Source organism: Cercospora beticola, chromosome 2 (genome assembly GCF_033473495.1).
Source record: "Cercospora beticola chromosome 2, complete sequence".
Taxonomy (NCBI): domain Eukaryota; kingdom Fungi; phylum Ascomycota; class Dothideomycetes; order Mycosphaerellales; family Mycosphaerellaceae; genus Cercospora; species Cercospora beticola.
Genome location: NC_088936.1, coordinates 3,671,123 through 3,687,432, shown reverse-complemented (window position 1 = coordinate 3,687,432; position 16,310 = coordinate 3,671,123). Strand labels below are relative to the sequence as shown.

At 51.5% G+C, this 16,310-nt stretch overlaps 7 protein-coding genes across 7 annotated transcripts; 3 read left to right on the top strand and 4 right to left on the bottom strand.

Annotated features, from left to right (window-relative positions):
- Nucleotides 1-777: 777 nt before the first annotated feature.
- On the top strand, nucleotides 778-2,072 carry RHO25_003369 (uncharacterized protein; the record flags this gene model as incomplete). The annotated part of the gene is made up of 3 exons (XM_065602391.1): nucleotides 778-915; nucleotides 990-1,797; nucleotides 1,855-2,072. 3 exons carry the CDS (start codon nucleotides 778-780, stop codon nucleotides 2,070-2,072), a joined length of 1,164 nt encoding a protein of 387 aa, XP_065458463.1.
- A 1,077-nt stretch (nucleotides 2,073-3,149) lies between these two features.
- Nucleotides 3,150-4,228, bottom strand: RHO25_003368 (uncharacterized protein; the record flags this gene model as incomplete). Its single annotated transcript, XM_023598874.2, has 2 exons — nucleotides 3,150-3,454; nucleotides 3,511-4,228. 2 exons carry the CDS (start codon nucleotides 4,226-4,228, stop codon nucleotides 3,150-3,152), a joined length of 1,023 nt encoding a protein of 340 aa, XP_023456414.1.
- A 965-nt stretch (nucleotides 4,229-5,193) lies between these two features.
- Nucleotides 5,194-5,874, top strand: RHO25_003367 (uncharacterized protein; the record flags this gene model as incomplete). Its single annotated transcript, XM_023598873.2, has 1 exon — nucleotides 5,194-5,874. The coding sequence occupies one exon, from the start codon at nucleotides 5,194-5,196 to the stop codon at nucleotides 5,872-5,874; it is 681 nt and encodes a 226-aa protein (XP_023456090.2).
- A 312-nt stretch (nucleotides 5,875-6,186) lies between these two features.
- RHO25_003366 (uncharacterized protein) lies at nucleotides 6,187-6,834 on the bottom strand (the record flags this gene model as incomplete). The annotated part of the gene is made up of 1 exon (XM_023598872.2): nucleotides 6,187-6,834. One exon carries the CDS (start codon nucleotides 6,832-6,834, stop codon nucleotides 6,187-6,189), a length of 648 nt encoding a protein of 215 aa, XP_023456091.1.
- A 672-nt stretch (nucleotides 6,835-7,506) lies between these two features.
- On the bottom strand, nucleotides 7,507-9,105 carry RHO25_003365 (uncharacterized protein; the record flags this gene model as incomplete). Its single annotated transcript, XM_023598871.1, has 4 exons — nucleotides 7,507-7,862; nucleotides 7,918-8,332; nucleotides 8,386-8,465; nucleotides 8,535-9,105. 4 exons carry the CDS (start codon nucleotides 9,103-9,105, stop codon nucleotides 7,507-7,509), a joined length of 1,422 nt encoding a protein of 473 aa, XP_023456086.1.
- Nucleotides 9,106-11,662: 2,557 nt separating this feature from the next.
- Nucleotides 11,663-13,256, top strand: RHO25_003364 (uncharacterized protein; the record flags this gene model as incomplete). Its single annotated transcript, XM_023598870.1, has 5 exons — nucleotides 11,663-11,951; nucleotides 11,998-12,233; nucleotides 12,291-12,549; nucleotides 12,597-13,013; nucleotides 13,063-13,256. The coding sequence occupies 5 exons, from the start codon at nucleotides 11,663-11,665 to the stop codon at nucleotides 13,254-13,256; spliced, it is 1,395 nt and encodes a 464-aa protein (XP_023455397.1).
- Nucleotides 13,257-13,335: 79 nt separating this feature from the next.
- Nucleotides 13,336-16,105, bottom strand: RHO25_003363 (uncharacterized protein; the record flags this gene model as incomplete). Its single annotated transcript, XM_023598869.2, has 3 exons — nucleotides 13,336-13,563; nucleotides 13,614-14,792; nucleotides 14,900-16,105. 3 exons carry the CDS (start codon nucleotides 16,103-16,105, stop codon nucleotides 13,336-13,338), a joined length of 2,613 nt encoding a protein of 870 aa, XP_023456087.2.
- Nucleotides 16,106-16,310: the final 205 nt, after the last annotated feature.

Here is a 16,310-nt window from a genome sequence, read left to right as displayed (position 1 = left end):
CAACGACCAAGGCCAGGAACCCATGGCCCCGACAAGAATCGGGTGTCCGACTCTGGCAAGAGAAGAGCTGTGACGTTGTGTACTTTAGATGCATGAAATGGCGTTGTGGTGTGTATAGAGTTGAAAACAAACCTTTTCGCTGACGAATTTGTATCCACATCACGACTTGTCGCGAAAACTTCACGAGAATACTGACTGACTCAAGGCCACTTGGGACAGAATTCGATCAGGAAGTCCCGAATTCTGTCTTCCTCGTGTGCTGCTGTGCCAAAGGATAAGTTCCTTTGCTCCGAAGGCCGCTCTGAAGCTTGAATGTGTACGAGACCGGGGTTGAAGAGCATATCGCACCGGGCCATCTAAGCGCATCTTGTCGGCTCGAAATGTCTGATATGCTGTAGCACACTCTTGATGAATGCTCAGAAGTCTGCAACAACACGGCAAGTGAGGAAGCGACGTGGATGCCGAAGTCCGTGCTTGGCTTGGCAGTTTCCTCTACCACACCTGCCTTCGCTCTTCCTTGTCCTTTACTGTCTTCAACTTCAGATACCATTGCTCGCCGTTTCAGTTGGAAATTTGGGTTGCGTAAGACGCATGCCAGATGATTTGACAGCCTGTATTTCAGCCCGCGATTGCCGCGTAGAATTCTTATGACGTACTTATCTGCAGACGAAGTTTTTGTTAAGAGCGTTGAGATCGTTCGGAGACGGTTGATTTCGAGTTCGGCTCAAGGAAATAGTTCCAATCTCTTCTGACTTCACGAAGTCTCCGGTTTTCAAGATGAGTCAAGACACGCAGAGCTCACCAGCTCAGACATTAGTTATTGAAGCAGCCGAAATATTGTTACCTTCCAAGCACATCTCTCAGGATGTCGAGTTCTGGACTGGCGATCCTCTAAAGTTCCGAATGGATCAGATTGTAGGTTGAATCAAATCATAAAGGCTGCGTCAGAAAAATTCACATAAAGCATGTATGACTGATCTTTCATGTAGTATCCCGCAGATGATCCTCGAGTTGCTATACTCAGTGGCCATGGGCTCCGATTACGGCTGGACAGAGCAGCTTCTTCACAACCGCCGACTATACGTCTGCTCTGCCACAATGTACCAGAAGTCCCTATGCGTGTATCACCTTCTGGAGCTCATGTCGAATTTATCTCTGCAGACGAACAATTTCCACGACCTGCCACTCAGCACGCATTCATTTGCCGTCGACTGAAGGACAATGCTCCTTGGATCATAGGTAGAGCAGGCATGCACTACCGCGATCTTATACCATCTCGTCTAGGGGGCGCGATCATTGCATCTCATATTCGAATTCCGGACGCTGGACCAGTTCCCGACCAAGTTCACTATCATACAATAGGATTCCAGCTCATTTACTGCTACAAAGGATGGGTACGCTTGGTCTACGAAGACCAGGGTCCACCCTTCATTCTCCGAGCAGGCGATTGTGTCACCCAGCCTCCGAAGATTCGGCATCGCGTACTGGAATCTTCAGAGAACTTGCAAGTTATTGAGATTGGTGTCCCGGCTGAGCATATGACGACGGTAGATCATGATATGGAGCTTCCAACGACAGCGCATCGACCGGAACGGGAGTGGGAAGCACAGCGGTTCGTGCATAGCCTTGCGGAGAAGGGGGTCTGGCAGCCATGGCGGATACCTGGATTTGAGAGCTGTGACACTGGTGTGGCAGATGGTACTAGGGGAGTTGCAACTGTGAGTGTCGTTCGACTTCTTCCGGGTATTTCTGCTGGTGAAGTGGTTACGAGTCATGACTCCGATATCCTCCTGACCTGTAAGTATGCTTAAGAATATCCGTATTGGAGGTCTTTCCATTTAACAAACTCTGTAGTTGTCATCTCAGGATCCTGTAAGCTGCACGGCGAAGATCAAGATGCTCAGTCGTTAACAGAAGGTGATGCTTTCACTATACCGCCCGGATATAAGACCAGATTATCTGAGTTGTCTTCCGATCTCGGTCTACTTGAGGTGTCGCTGCCTGCAAAGTTCAGCACCACGATACACCCAAACAAGACTGTAAATGAACCTGACAATATCTTGAGCTCTTGAATCTGGAGAAAAAGAGCGCAGCAGCGAGGAGTGTACAAAGGAGGCTAAGATTGATACAAGCTAGTGCTCTGTTAAGCAATCAACGACACTGCTTGAGAGTATGGCTGTACATGCGTGCGCGAGCTCAGCCTATCATCTCCGCTTCATCAGTAGCTTCGACTGACTGCCTTCAACATGTCCTCGTTGCAAGATTTCTTTGGGACACTTCTCCTTGTTGGCCCTCTTCCATACTTTGCGACCTCGAGACATGCACCAGATCTTACATGCTCATTTGTGCCAACATTGTCAGAGTTCGCAGTAGCTCTCATCAGCAGCTCATCGCGGAGTCGGGAGGTAGAGTCCGCGGCCGACGGGCCAGGAACTGCGAAAGGTGTCAGAGAACATCCTGCAAGTACTCCTATCACAAACCGCTTACCTTGATGTCTTTGCTTGGTTACGGCCCGCTGAATCAAGTTCCGCCTTTATCCTCATGGCCGCGCTTGAGTCCGAGAAACTTGTTCGCAAGCTTGTGCCGCATCTGCAGCCTCTGCTGCCATCTTGGGGGTCCACCCAACATACGGTGGCTGGTTTCGCTCTTTGATCCCAACAGCAGCTCGCGAGAGTGGTGAGGCTCAGTGCCATTGAGTGCGTGCTGACAGAGATGCAGGCGACTGGTTGTACTTGGCTCCGGGAATACATGGTCTTGCTTCTTGACTGCGCGCCGGTCTGTCGGGAGCAGAAACCTTGGGGACTGCTGGTTTGATAGCTTGAGGGTGAGTTGCGGACAACTTGCGGTACGATGGAAGTGACGAGAATCAATATGGACAAATCTTGCGCGCTCCGAGGATGTGGAAAGCTCGCCGTCGATGTCGGCGACATTGCGCTTCCAGCAGAATGGCAGCGTCATCTCTGCAGTGGTGAAGTTGACGCCTGTGGTGAGTCTATTTGTTTCTGTAGAAGTGAAGCGCGGAAGAAACTAGCGAGTGCGGCTGCACGCCATCATCTGCAGGTCAGACGTTTGCTGGCAACGGTTTTCGCTACTTGAGTTACAAAGGGCAGACTTCGTCTTCAAATGCGCCGATCTGCGAGAGAGTCTTACTATACTTGTCCCTTCAAGTTTTCCAGAATACTCTGCTCGAACGGCTTGTAGCCATCTTGCCCATAATATTTCTTGAGCAGCTCCGCGCCAAGTTCATTTGGCACCTTGCTCAAGTCTCTGCCCTCATTTTCTGGTGCCTTCGCGAGGCCCTCCGCATCTGGGTAGTGCTTCTTGATGGCATTGATGATGTCAGTCCAATTGAAGTTGACGTTGAACGCAAAGATGCGCTCATTCTGAAGACTGGAATCAAGTGCTGCTGCAATTACGTGAATGCGAGCATCGTCGACGACATCAATCATATATTCTTCAAGAAGTCAGCTCATGTTCCGCTCGCCAAAATAGTAGGTTCACGGCACTTACGAGGGCCAATGGGTGGAATCTTGCCCTTGAAAAGACTCGGAATAGCCAGGCCAGTCGCACCGCCATTTCCGTGCGGCAAGATTGTTCCCATGTTGAAGTTGGGCAAGACGGCGTTTGTGACAAAGTGAGGCTTCTGCTCTTTCACAAACTGCCACAAAGCCTTTTCTCCTTCGGTCTTGGATGCGGCGTAGACTGGGTAGGCCCGCTCCTGGGTATATGGAGGTGGAGCCCACGCGAGATTAAGAGCCTCTTGGTTCCAGTCGTCCTTGCTGACTGTGAATTCCTTGTTCAGCTTTGGAAGAAGCACGGCAGCCGAGGAGGAAGTCAGAACAAAACGCTTGACCGAAGACTCCTTGGCCGCAGATTTGAGGATTGATAGTACACCAGCTTTGGTAGATGGGATAACATCGTTCGGATCGTAACCAAAGCTCGTGTCCGAAGCAACGTGGATGACAGCATTGACGCCTTTCACGGCCTCGTCGAAGGTACCATCGTGCTGGAAGTCCTCGACGATGGTGGTAGAATAATCTGGGTTGTTGTTGAAGATCTTCTTGGTGTTCTCGGCTTTCTCTTGACTGCGAGCGGTTCCTCTCACTTTGTAACCTGCGGCGAGTGCCTCATTAACAACGTGACTGCCAATGTATCCACTGGCACCCGTCACCAGGATGAGTGAGCCTTTCGGAAGGGCGCGGTCTTGGTCCTTGATGTTCTGCGCCATGATTCGAACGTTTCTCTGGTCTTTGCGAGATTTGAGAGGTGCTTGATGCTGTGAAGTGAGGTTGGAAGGGGAGGATGGTTCAATGGAAAGCAGCTTCACGAAGGTGGGATGTGTTGATCAGAGTTTCGGCAGCTTGCTAGCACTCATGACGAAGTGCGGCAGAGAACGATGATATACGGAACTTCCTTACCCTGAACACTAGCATGAGCTTACAAATTCTTGGACAGACTGTCCGTTTCGTGCGAGGAGAAGTGGTGTTGCCTCTTTGCAGCTGCCCCGGTTGATGAGGTGATCATCGAGGCCGGAAACCTGAGGCATAAAACACGTCATGGACTTTGATCGAAAACTCCACCTCCATTTCCACATCTCTCTCTCTCTCACCTTCCCGTTCTTGTCAACACATGCGCGATGGCTATGCTTCGTATACTGCCGACCAAGTGAGCATACTCTGGTGCATTCAGAATGTGCCGATGACAAAAACCGCCGCATCAATGCACTTTGGCTCCGAATTCCATGCGAGAGTAGCAGCGCCACAGCGGACGGCATGAGAAACAGAAACCATCATCATGGCCTGGACGCCTAACTTCGTATTTACCAAACCTAGGTTGACAACGGAGGTACTGGACATTTTTCTCCTCTTGAGGCCGTCAGGATTCTGCGATCGTGCAGATCAACAATCCTGTTCAGAACCCTATCTATAATTGAGCCCACAAGCCACATACCACATGCCGATCACTGCTGTTACAATTTAGGGCTTCCCTGGCGGTTTTGTGATATCAGTGGTATATATGAAGCGAACAAGTCCTCACTGACAGCAACCAGCAATCCTCGTTTAACTCACAGTGCCACATACCACGATGGCAGCCTTTCGGCTTTTGGAAATCCTGCTTGCTACCACTTCAATATGCTCCGCAGCAACGATCAATCTACCCAGGAGCATCAACCATGGCGTGCACCTGCGCATCATGCCTCAAGGCGCTTCGGCATCTCGCGGGCAGAGATCAACAGATGAAGCTGGTTACCGCCCTCATCTCCGCGAATTGTTGAACGCCAACGGCAACAATGTCACCTTTGTGGGCTCCGTCTCTTGGGGCGATATGTCAAACAACCTCTGCGAAGCCCATCCTGGCTATACTATAAAGGGAGTCGATGATGTCGCGCTCAAGGATGGTGCCTACGAATATCTCCCGAACGTCATCCTGCTCAACGCGGGCACGAACGACTGCAATATTGCCGGCAACCACCCCGAGACTGCTCCGCAACGATATGCAACTCTTCTGAACAATATCAGGACCAACAACCCTAATGCACTCGTGATCGCCTCGTCACTTCTGCCGAATCTGAAGGATTCAGTCGATGAGTGTGTCAAGAAGCTCAACGTTGGCATCAAGCAAGCTGTCGACAATGCCACTGCTGATGGGATGAAGACTGCATGGGTCGATGTCTACAATGCGGTACCAAAAACGGAGATCCATACCGATGACAGCACCCATCCCACTGATGATGGGTACAAGCTTTTCGCCAAAGCATGGTTCGAAGGCATCCAGAAAGCGGGTTATCTGATCAGCAAGCCTGATCCGAATGGGAAAGAAGTACCTGAAACCACTGCGTGTGGTGGCAAGAGCGGCGTCAAGTGTGGTCAGTAGCGATGTGCATCATCCCTCAGCACTGGTCACGAACTGGATCGGCATTGGCTCTCTGCTCAATCGTTCAAGGGCTGTTTTTAGGAACCATCTGAAGGCTCTCACTTACTTTACAACCTCAGGAGGCACTAAAGACTTCTCTTGACAAAGATGGTGATTAATGATCAAGATTCAAAGTAGCAATGATCAAGTGACTGGTACTAAATTTTACAGTTCTGTATCTTCAAGCTGGCAAGAGTAGCCTCTACATCTAAAGCATTGGTATCTATCATACAATATGTCGTTTCATCATCACAAGCTCTCAGCTTCCAAGCTCTAATAGCGACCAGTAGGTCCAGCAGTGTCGGTGCTACCTGGAACGGTCGGTCCTGCACCTAGCGCGCCGCCAGTGGTAACACCGGAGTTAACAGTCTGCATTCTGTTTCCAGTGGTCCCAGTAGTGCCCGCTTCTGGCACATTGGAGATACCGCCTGACTTCTTCCCGCTGGTGTCATGGACAGCATCTGGAACGGCCTTCTCCACACCGGTTGGCAAAGTCTGCGCAACTCCTTGAGGCACATGTGTATGACCTTGGTCGTGCGATTCTTTGCCTGGGTTACCTGTGTCGTGGACCTTGTTGGGTAGCTTGTCTTCTACTGATGCTGGAGCTTTCTGCTGGACTCCAGGTGGGACTTGAGATGAAGCTGCATGGCTGCCTGCTGGTGGGCCGCCGGATTTCTTGCCAGAGGTGTCGTGGATGCTGTCCGGCACCTTTTGCTCGATCTTGGTTGGGAGGGCTTGTGCGATTTTGTTTGGGACGTAGGAGTGGCCTTGCGAGTGGTTGACTTTATCGCTGTTGCCTGTTGGGTGGACGCTCTCTGGAAGGCGGTCTTCTGCGCCAGCGGGAGCTTTTTGCTGAGCTTTCGGAGGGACTTCCGACGCGGCTGGGTTGGTGGCGTGGGTTTGATGAGTGGTTTGAGGCATGTTTGTTTCTTCTATGCGAATTGGATCTGGAGTAAGAGTTGATTGCTTTCGTGTGTTGGAAGCTGATCTGAATGTGGTCTTTTGGATGTGAAGATGAGAATAATGGTACAGTGGAACTTGCTTGTATTTGTATCATCTATGGACATCATGGAACAACCTGAGCGTCATGGCATGTTGGCAAACAATGATATCACTCACAACCTGATTGTGTCGATGACATTCAGGATGTGACGTTCTCTTTACGTTGACGGGTTGGGCCAAGAGCGAGTGGGTCTTGACATCCATGTCGTCTGGTATGGGGCACTCTGAGGCGGAGCATCACAATCAACAGGGTCCATCCTGCTTTGATGGCAACTGTAACTGCGCGCGTCGTCAGGTATTGCCACCTTGATGATCAATGCCTCTTGCTGCTCGATGCTCGGTAGTGTTCTCAGCCTGTCCGTGTAAGGTTGTGAGAGCTCAATGTGCATCTCTGAGGGCTTCTGGACCTGAATTTGGTGAGGGGGATCGATGACTAGAAAATCAAACTCATTGTATTCGTGATTGATAAGAGCTCTTTGAGCGTAATTGATTAAAGAAATCTAGATCTGGGTGCCGTTATATACACTCTGCCATTTCCCATCAACGACCGACTCAGAAGTCCTCTTCATACGAAATGTCCCATCTCTACGTCTAATAGCAGATTGGATTCGCCTCGTCAGTAAGATCGAAGACGACAGCGCTGTGTGGCTTAGCTCCACCGCGATTGTAGAACTCGCGAGGGAAGTCGATAGACCTGTTGAAGTTCAAGGCACCATTGTCCTCGATGTCGATGTACAATGCCTTGTAGTCGCCAGGAGTGTTGAGAATGCCGATGTCGCCAGTCTCAACGAAGTAGTCGGTCACAACGAGGTGCTTCTGATCTGGGGTGAGCTTGAGGTAGTGAGGTCCGAGAGTTGGTTGGTCCTCATCTGGGTCGTCGAGGCGCTTGACGTTGTTCAGGTCGGAGATATCGAGGGCGGCGATGTGGTTTGCGGTGGTGAGGGTGACTGTAAGGTGTCAAACGGGCTGCTAGCGAATGTAATGGGGAAGAAAGTTACTTACAGTATGCATACTTACCGTCCTTGGTGATGTCGGAGTAGATGGCCGTGGTGTCGCGTGCCTTCGGGCCGAGATCGTACAAGAGCTCGACACGACCTGGCTTTCCATTCTCGTCTTCTTGGAATGGATAGATGATCCAGACTTGACCAAGGTGCACGGCCGTGGCGATGGCTGCGGAGTCTGGGTTGCCTGGGATGAACTTAACATCCTGAATACCTCCTCCGTCAGGAATGGTGATAGTGTTGGTAATCTTTCGGTTGGCGAGGTCCCACAGGCGGAGGGTGTTTGCTCGTTGGATATCGAGGGATGGCTTCAGCACAGTGATTGGGACCACAAAGTCCGAAGTGAGCATGACATTGCGTTCGAAGTCAATGGACAAGCCGTGGGGAGAGAATTGCTCGCCAAGGATGTTCAAAGTCTGGAAGGGTCAGTATATTGCGCAGGCAGTGGGGGTGTGATTGGTATACTTACTCCCTCGACATCTTCAGGCCACTGGTGGATGATGTTGTACTCCGCATCGGTCTCGATGAGACGACCTGGGGAGGTACCCACTATTCCAAATCGTTAGCATAGTGCGTGCCGCAGAAGGGACCACTGCGAATGCCGCTGCGTCAGCTTACCGGCAGAGCCCATGTAGGTAATGAAGAAGCCACCGTCTGGCTTCGCCACGATCTCATCGGCAATGGAAGCCAAGAGTGCGCGATCACTCTTCTGGTACTTTGGCTCGTACGGGTTCGAGACATCAAAGTAGTATCCAGTGTCTTGAGTCTTGAGCAAGGACAAGAGACCACCACCCCAGATCGTCTGTCCGTCCTTGGAAACACCAAGGTGATGTGGCGAGTTGCCAGATGTGGGCACATCGACTACTCGGAGCAGAGTGCCAAAGGTGTCATCGTCAAGAGAGTACGATGCAAGGAAATCGGCGTGCTTGTTGTCACCGGCACCAGTCCAGAAGTAGCCAATCTTCTTTGGCTTGATGTTGCTTCCCTCCCATGGCGGTGATGGTAGAGGTGGCGTAGGAAGCTGCAGAATTGGGCGAGGAGGGGCGTTCTCAGAGATTGGCTCTGTCACGCCAGGAATGGCAGGAATAAGAGGTGGCAAGGAGATTTGGCGCTTGGATGGAACGCCAAAAGGGATGGCAGCGGAAGCCAATCCCACAAAAGCGGCGATCGAGAGCTTGGAAGAAGGCATTTTGAAAGATGCTTGTGGGTCCAAGCTTGATCTGATTGAGAGTGATTGAGATGGAATGAGCAGGTTTCCAGTCGAGACCAAGACTACTTATACCATGCTCAAAGTCGCATCAGCACACTCCGTTCTCTGAGATTTGAGTACCGCCATACCAGTCTCGACGAGTTGTGCAATCAGATCTCTTCTTGATGTCGCCTTTGCCGATCACGACCACCTACGTTGTCGTTTGCTATGGCACAATCCAGGACAAGACTTCCAAGAAAGCCAACGCATGAACGATATGTTCAGTCCGTTTTCCACAAAGGGCCAAAAAGGCTGCTACAGTGCAAGCGTAGTGAAGATCTGCGCAGCGGCGCATGTGTCACAATCCTTACTTCGAAGACGTTCTTGGCAGCGTTGAGCTGCACGAAGATCAGCTGGTCTCTGAACGATGAGATCTTGGAAGCCCTCAGATGCCACGGATCGCCATCAACAAGATGCGTGGGAGGACAGTTGAACCTGTCTTAACAACGGCGTGCCGTCGAAAGTTTGGGTTCACGGTGCAGCAGCCAAGTCCAATAGCGCCGGCGAGGTTCTTGGACAAGGCAGCGACTGTTGCATGGGAACTCATTACTCGAGCTGGGGTCCAAGCCATCAGGTATCGATATGTCTCAGAGGGCCGTCTTCGGACGTGAAGGGAACTCGAGCGTGCCATCAAGGGACACTCTAGGGTCTGGAACAGGAGACGAAGCCTCGAGATTTTCTCCAGCACACTCATGGCTGGCACGAGCATGGAAGGACAGGCTGAAAGCTCGCGCTTCGAATATCGATTCTCTGGGTGAAGATCTTCCCAGTCTCAAGCGAAGCCGCCGATGTAATCTTGGATGCAAATTTTCACTCAGACCTTGACCAGGCTTGGCCGCCGAGGGAGGACCTCTAGGGATCTTCTGAGGATACTAGTCTACCCGTCGCCAATGAGGAGACACTATGGGTTGACCCACAGCGAACATGGCGTGCTCCAGCGCCGGTACTGGACTGCACTCTCAGTTCGAAATGGCGAACAGTCAGCCACCGAGCAATTTCGCTTCAGCGATGCGACTGCTGCTGAAGGACTGAACGATGCTCCATATGACTTGTCACAAGTCCGGGATGGAAGTGGGCCCCTTGGCGAGAGCTGATCACTCCCGACCTGGTCAATGGATCTCATGCAATGCAGAAGATGCTTTGAGACATCCCACCGTTTCTCTCCACGCTAAGGCGGAGATTTTTTGAGAGCTCTAGTCCGCATGAACATGCCCTGCGCCGGCTCTTCGACGATCATGTCTGCTCACTGCTCGGACGCAACGGCTTCCGGAACCTTGGGTTGGCATACTGCTAGCTCGAGGAGCAAACGAATCATCTTCTGAGGCAGCATCAGATAACCCGATACCATCTCCGTGCAATACCCGACTCAGTCGATTGTGTCTCAACGCAGGAGCCACGCCAAGTATCGTGCTCTGCACTTTGGACACGGCTGAAAGTAGAGATCGACCACGACAAAGCAATGCAGATCTAGCATGACTGAGTGTGCTCCACGCCTCGCAGGGCTAGGGGACACTCGTCACGCACAAAGCTCGGAGCCGACCGTTTTCGTTACCAGGCCACGATGGCCTAGGAGAAGACGGCGGGCTCATTGCGATTACGACAATGTCTTCTGCCCGCTCTGATGCAATTCAGTATTCGATGGTGCTTGGGTCGAATCTCGGTTCACTCGAACTTGTCGGGGTCTGACGAGGTTCCATGTTCCATGTTGCCAAGGCGAGAAGTCAGCTGTTAAGATTGCGCCCTAAACGGAGTGCATCGCGCAGCAGGTGTTGTCACATGCGTGCAGCGTTCTCACCGCAGAGCCATAGACGTAAGAAGTTCAAAACTTCCCTTTTGGGACTCTAGCGCGAACTTTGGGCGGATGGCGACATCCACGGAGACGATGAGCTTTGCATGATTTCAAGGCTGCCAAGCCTCCATCGTCTGTCTCCACAACTCTTATAGGGTGCTTCAAGAATGATTGGCGTTTGCTCGTCTGGTTTATGGTATAAGGGCGACGTTGCCCAGCCTCATCAAGATTGAGATGCCAAGGATATCATGCCTGTTGCCATTCTGCGAATGCAAGTCGCCATCCAAGCTAGTCGCGTCGTTGCTTGTTGTTCCGGGGTGATCACGTCCGCATCAAGTTCAAGACGTCCTGTATCTGGTAGGATCTGCAGATGCACTGGCATGTTCGACGAATCCGTCGCTCAATTGAACCCACGAGGATGGAGATAGCGGCTCAAGGGTTGTGATTGTGATGGGACGTCTGCGAGGATCCGGGAGAACGCACTGTCTCTTGATGAGGACGCCGTCATGTGGTGATGTGTAGTTGCAGCCGCTGCAAGCGACCTCGAGAGCAAGGCCGCTTCGCAATTTAGGAGAAGCGTTCGTGCTCGCTGACGTCTTTTGCGTAACATCCCTCTTCAAGAGCAATCGATATCTCTGAACTTCTTCGTTTGTTCCATGTTTTCAAGGCAGGCGTAACTTTTGAAGTCAAAGAGCTGCACAAGACAATATGCGCCTAAGCCAGGTTTACGTCGGAGCAGTCCTGCTTGGTGCTGTCACTGCTACTCCAGTAATTGCTAGAGACGAGCCGCAGGTAGAGGCGCCTAAGGAAGCTTTCAAGTTCAAACGTGGACTGCCATCGACCACAGATTCGAAGCATCTGCGTCTAAACCTTGAAGTTCGTCAAGAGCAACCCATCAACACCGAGCCGGATACCAATGCTGCCGGATATTCTTCTGGCTCTTTCGCTCAAGGTCAGCCAGTCAACGATGCCAACGGAAGAGGCGCACCCATACTAGGTAAGCATCTCGATGCTTGGAGTTACTTCATCGCTGATCCGTGTAGGTGGTACGAACCGTGGCGTCGACATCCAGAACCCGAGTAATCTTGGTCAAGAATCTACCGATGCTGGTATCGTTCCGAACCTGAAATGGCGCTTCTCAGACAGCAAGACGCGGCTGCTGAAGGGCGGCTGGGTGCGTGAGCAAGTCGTTCAAGACCTGCCGCAGAGTCGAGACATTGCTGGCGCTCAGCAGCATCTCAAGAAGGGTGCTGTACGTGAGTTGCACTGGCACAAAGTGGTAAGTGAAGAAATTCCTCAGCAGTCCAGCAGAATCGCAATCGACTGACATGAATAGGCTGAATGGGGCTTTGTGTATTCGGGACGTATTGGAGTCTCTGCTGTCGATGAAGATGGCCGCAATTCCTATGACGTCCTTGGCGTAGGCGACGTTTGGTACTTTCCAAAGGGTGCCGCCCATACCGTGCATGGTCTCTCCGATGAGGCCGAATACTTGCTCGTCTTTGATGAAGGAGATTTCGATGCTTTTGGGACCACCTTCAACGTGGATGACTGGATCTCACACACTCCAAAAGACGTACTGGCGAAGAACTTCGGTAAGCCAAGACTATACACGCTACCGATTCCGTGCTAATGGTATTAGGTGTAAACGCATCACTCTTCGACACTGTGCCTTCTCCAAACCCTTACATCCAGGCCGGCAACCAGGGCCTTGCTGCTGAGACCGAAGGCGTCGAATATCCAGTGGGAGATCTCAGCGCAAATGTCAGCAGCACCTACGTTCGTTTTGCGAAAGACGTCCCAGTCATCCAAGCTCCAGGCGGTGGTGGTACAATCCAGATCTTTGACAGCCGCAACTTCCCCATTTCGACAACAATTGCATCTTCGATCGTCACGATCAAGCCTGGTGGTCTTCGCGAACTGCACTGGCATCCAACAGCCGAAGAGTGGGTGTACTTCGCTCAGGGTCAAGCTCGGGCCACTGTCTTCATGGGCAGCGGTGCGGCGAGGACTTTCGACTTCTTTGCTGGCGATACTGCAGTCTTTCCCGACAATAGCGGTAGGGAACCTTTTCAGATGTATGCTATTGCGCTGGCTGACTTTCACAGGACATTATGTCGAGAATACCTCCGAGACAGAAGACCTCATCTGGATCGAGATCTTCAAGGCAGATCGCGTTGCGGACATCTCTCTGACGCAATGGCTTGCTCTTACTCCAGCTCCGCTGGTCGCTCAAGTCTTGAATATCTCCATCGATGCCGTGAAGGGGCTGAAGAAGGAGAAGCAGCTCATCATTGCTTAGCTAGCTGCAGTTCCTACAGAGTGACAGCCCTGTACTGTGAAACGCCTTAGCATCATAATCTTAGTGTTATAACATATAATCATGGCGAGTCTGTATTCAGAGCCGCCCCCAGCAAGAAATCTTCGCTATAGTGCTTGAACACTTCATCTCTCATCAGCTTTCGTGGAGCTCGTCGACCTGTAAATAATTCGAATTGCGCAAAGGCCTGCTCTGGCAACATGTCGAGCCCGTCCATAAGAATCCAGCCCTTGCTCTGTATCTGTTGTACTTGGACGACCAGTGGTGTTACGATGGGCATATATGCCAGCTGTCATGTACATTAGCGATCGTCAAACTAACGGGCTCAGCGCTTCTTACCTCGACTACGACTCCACCAGTACGGCTGCCCAGCCACTCTTTAGGCAGTGTGAAATTCGTAGGCATGCCATCGAGTGTCTGTGTTGGAATCGTGCTGACTACCATTGTCGGATGGCGCATATTTTTAGGCCACTCTGCTTGAAACGAGTCCAATGCTGTCACTGTGGTGTTGGCAGCATTACTCGGACTGAGCTCAGCAATCCCATTTGCTCGAATCAGCCGGTTGTAGTGCTCTGCAAGCTCCTCTGCATTTCCCTTCGTCCTGTTGCAGACGAAGATATTCTGTACCCCCAGTGAAATCATGGCATAAATGGCTGCTCGCGCCATGCCTCCAGCTCCACATACGAGTCCTGTAGACTGTGGTCGTACAGTGTTTGCAGGCGATAGTCCGCGACGAATACAAGCCCGAATGCCGATCCAGTCCGTGTTATCGCCGTAGAGTGCTTTCACCGGTCCTGTTCGATTGCGTTCTCGGAAAATGCCAACATCACTAGAGATAGATGCGATGACACCCTCGTCTCGCAGCGGAATAACTGTATTTAGAGCTCCGATTGCTTTGGCATGAGGGCTCAGTAGGTCCATCATTGGTAAGGTCCTTGTTTTGAAAGGCTGCACAATGGCTGCCCCACCAAAGTCGTGCTCCCGAACCAACGTCACGAAGTCCTCCAATGTCGATGCTGAGTGCGTTCGATATGAGTGGGGCATCCCCATAGCTTCATACGCAGCATTGTGCATCGCGGGCGACAAAGAGAAGCTGACATTGGCCCCATAGATGAGAAAATGCATGGGCTCATGGACGAAGCTTGCAAATAATGCCTGACTCCGTTCTTTCGCAGTCACGAGCGGCAGTTGTTCTAAGCTCTGACCACTGGCGGGAGTCATTGGCTCCGGAACTGCGACAGGCGGAGCCACTGGAGTCAGTATGTTGTTGAAGCACATTGATGTTCTTCCTTGTCTTCCGGTGCAATAGGCTATAAGTCGCGGACCTTTGCCATCGTTCAGTGTCTGCACGCGCTGCTGGAAAGCCTGGATCGCGAAGTTGTCTGTGAGATTACCGTCTGGCATTGTAATCTTCACTAGCTCACAGCCAAGACCGGAGGCCTTTTCGTAGACGTCCATGCAGGCCTGGCCCGACCAGCCATCGCTGATGCGTTGGTCGGCGATGTATTGTCCGATGACCTGTTGATAGTCAGCAAGTATTCGTGCAACTCACAAGCCACTGCCATGTTTCTCTTTGCCCGTATCATTGGGGAAATGGGCAACACTTTGTGAGAGACATTACTCACCCTCGTTCGTCCTTTGCCTCCGAGTAAATGCGTCAGCTGTGCCTCGTCCAGCGTCAAGTCGAGTGTGCAATACTCTGGCCCAAGCCGGAAACAGTATTCGAGTAGCTCTGCGCGCGATAGTTGTTTTTGCCTGGCATCTCGTGCATCGTGGGCGATGTCGATGACTATTGGCAAAATTGTTGACCTTCTCAAAAGGGCAAATGCTTCTCCGATAAGATTGAAACAGCTATGTTTACCCAAGCGCCAAGTGTCCCCTTGCGCTGGATTTATGTTGACTTCGAGCTGTATTGCATCAACGCCAATTTGAGCCTCGTCCAGATCAATGCGACGCGATACCACATCTTCGGCCGAGAGTGTGACTGCCGATGTGAATTCGAGTTTGTCGACACTCATTTGCGAGAGTGGGTAAGCAGATTGATGAGAGCGGCCACGATCATGGTCTCCGATTATATTTCGCAGCAGTTTTAGAAAGTCGTGCTCCGTCCTCTTGAGCGTCAAGAAGGGCCCATTTGAGGCTCGACTTGAGGGATGACGAGGGCCTTCATTTGGAGACAAGCTGTCAATGGTCTCGGAAACATTGTAGAAGTCGTAATTGGAGCAGTCCTGCAAAAGACCTTCGGATGCCCGGATAACATCTTGTATGCGTTCCTCGGACCAAATTCGTATGTAATCATGGATGCCGGCGACATCTCGTCTCACATAGATCACAGGGTGTGATTGCGCCCAGTCTCGAATAAGCTTGGCTCCTTCGCCTTCGAGATCTGCAAAGCTACAAACAATGACCGAATTCTTGCTGTTGGTTTCCAGGAGACGTTTGAGCACTTCATAGTGCGTGTGCTGATATTCTGCTGGGCCGTGTAGTTTTCGATACGCAGTTCTGCTCGATCCAGTTGCTTCTGAGAACGCTCTATCTGATTCGACGAGTCGGCGACTGTAAGCAGACGCTGCCAGAAATCCTAGAGAACTTTTCCCGACACCACGAACACCAATAATCAGGATGGTAGCATCAAAATTGAACATGACTTTGCGTGGTCGGGGCTCCAGCCTATTGGCAGCTCCATTTGGCGGAGTAGGCGTGGCGCTCGTTTCTCGTGATATTGGTCTTTGCTGCAGAACCTCTTTCGTGTTCGATCGTGGAGACATCATCGAGTCGGCGCCTCGCATGTCCCTGTAGGACCGTTTCATTCCGGCGTGAACAGCAGTCATTGTGTTCATACCGGACGGCGTACAGTTGACTGCTCACTTCGTTTTGAATAATTAGACTTAGACTGGCCTTAGAGTCTTGCCACGCCGTGGCACAGATACATGTGCCTGTATTCGAGTGACCGGAATATCAATCCGGCAGGCCAATTAATGCAGGCCAGTCACCCAGTATCTGCGTGCAGTATCTCCAGATCCGTAACCTCGGGAG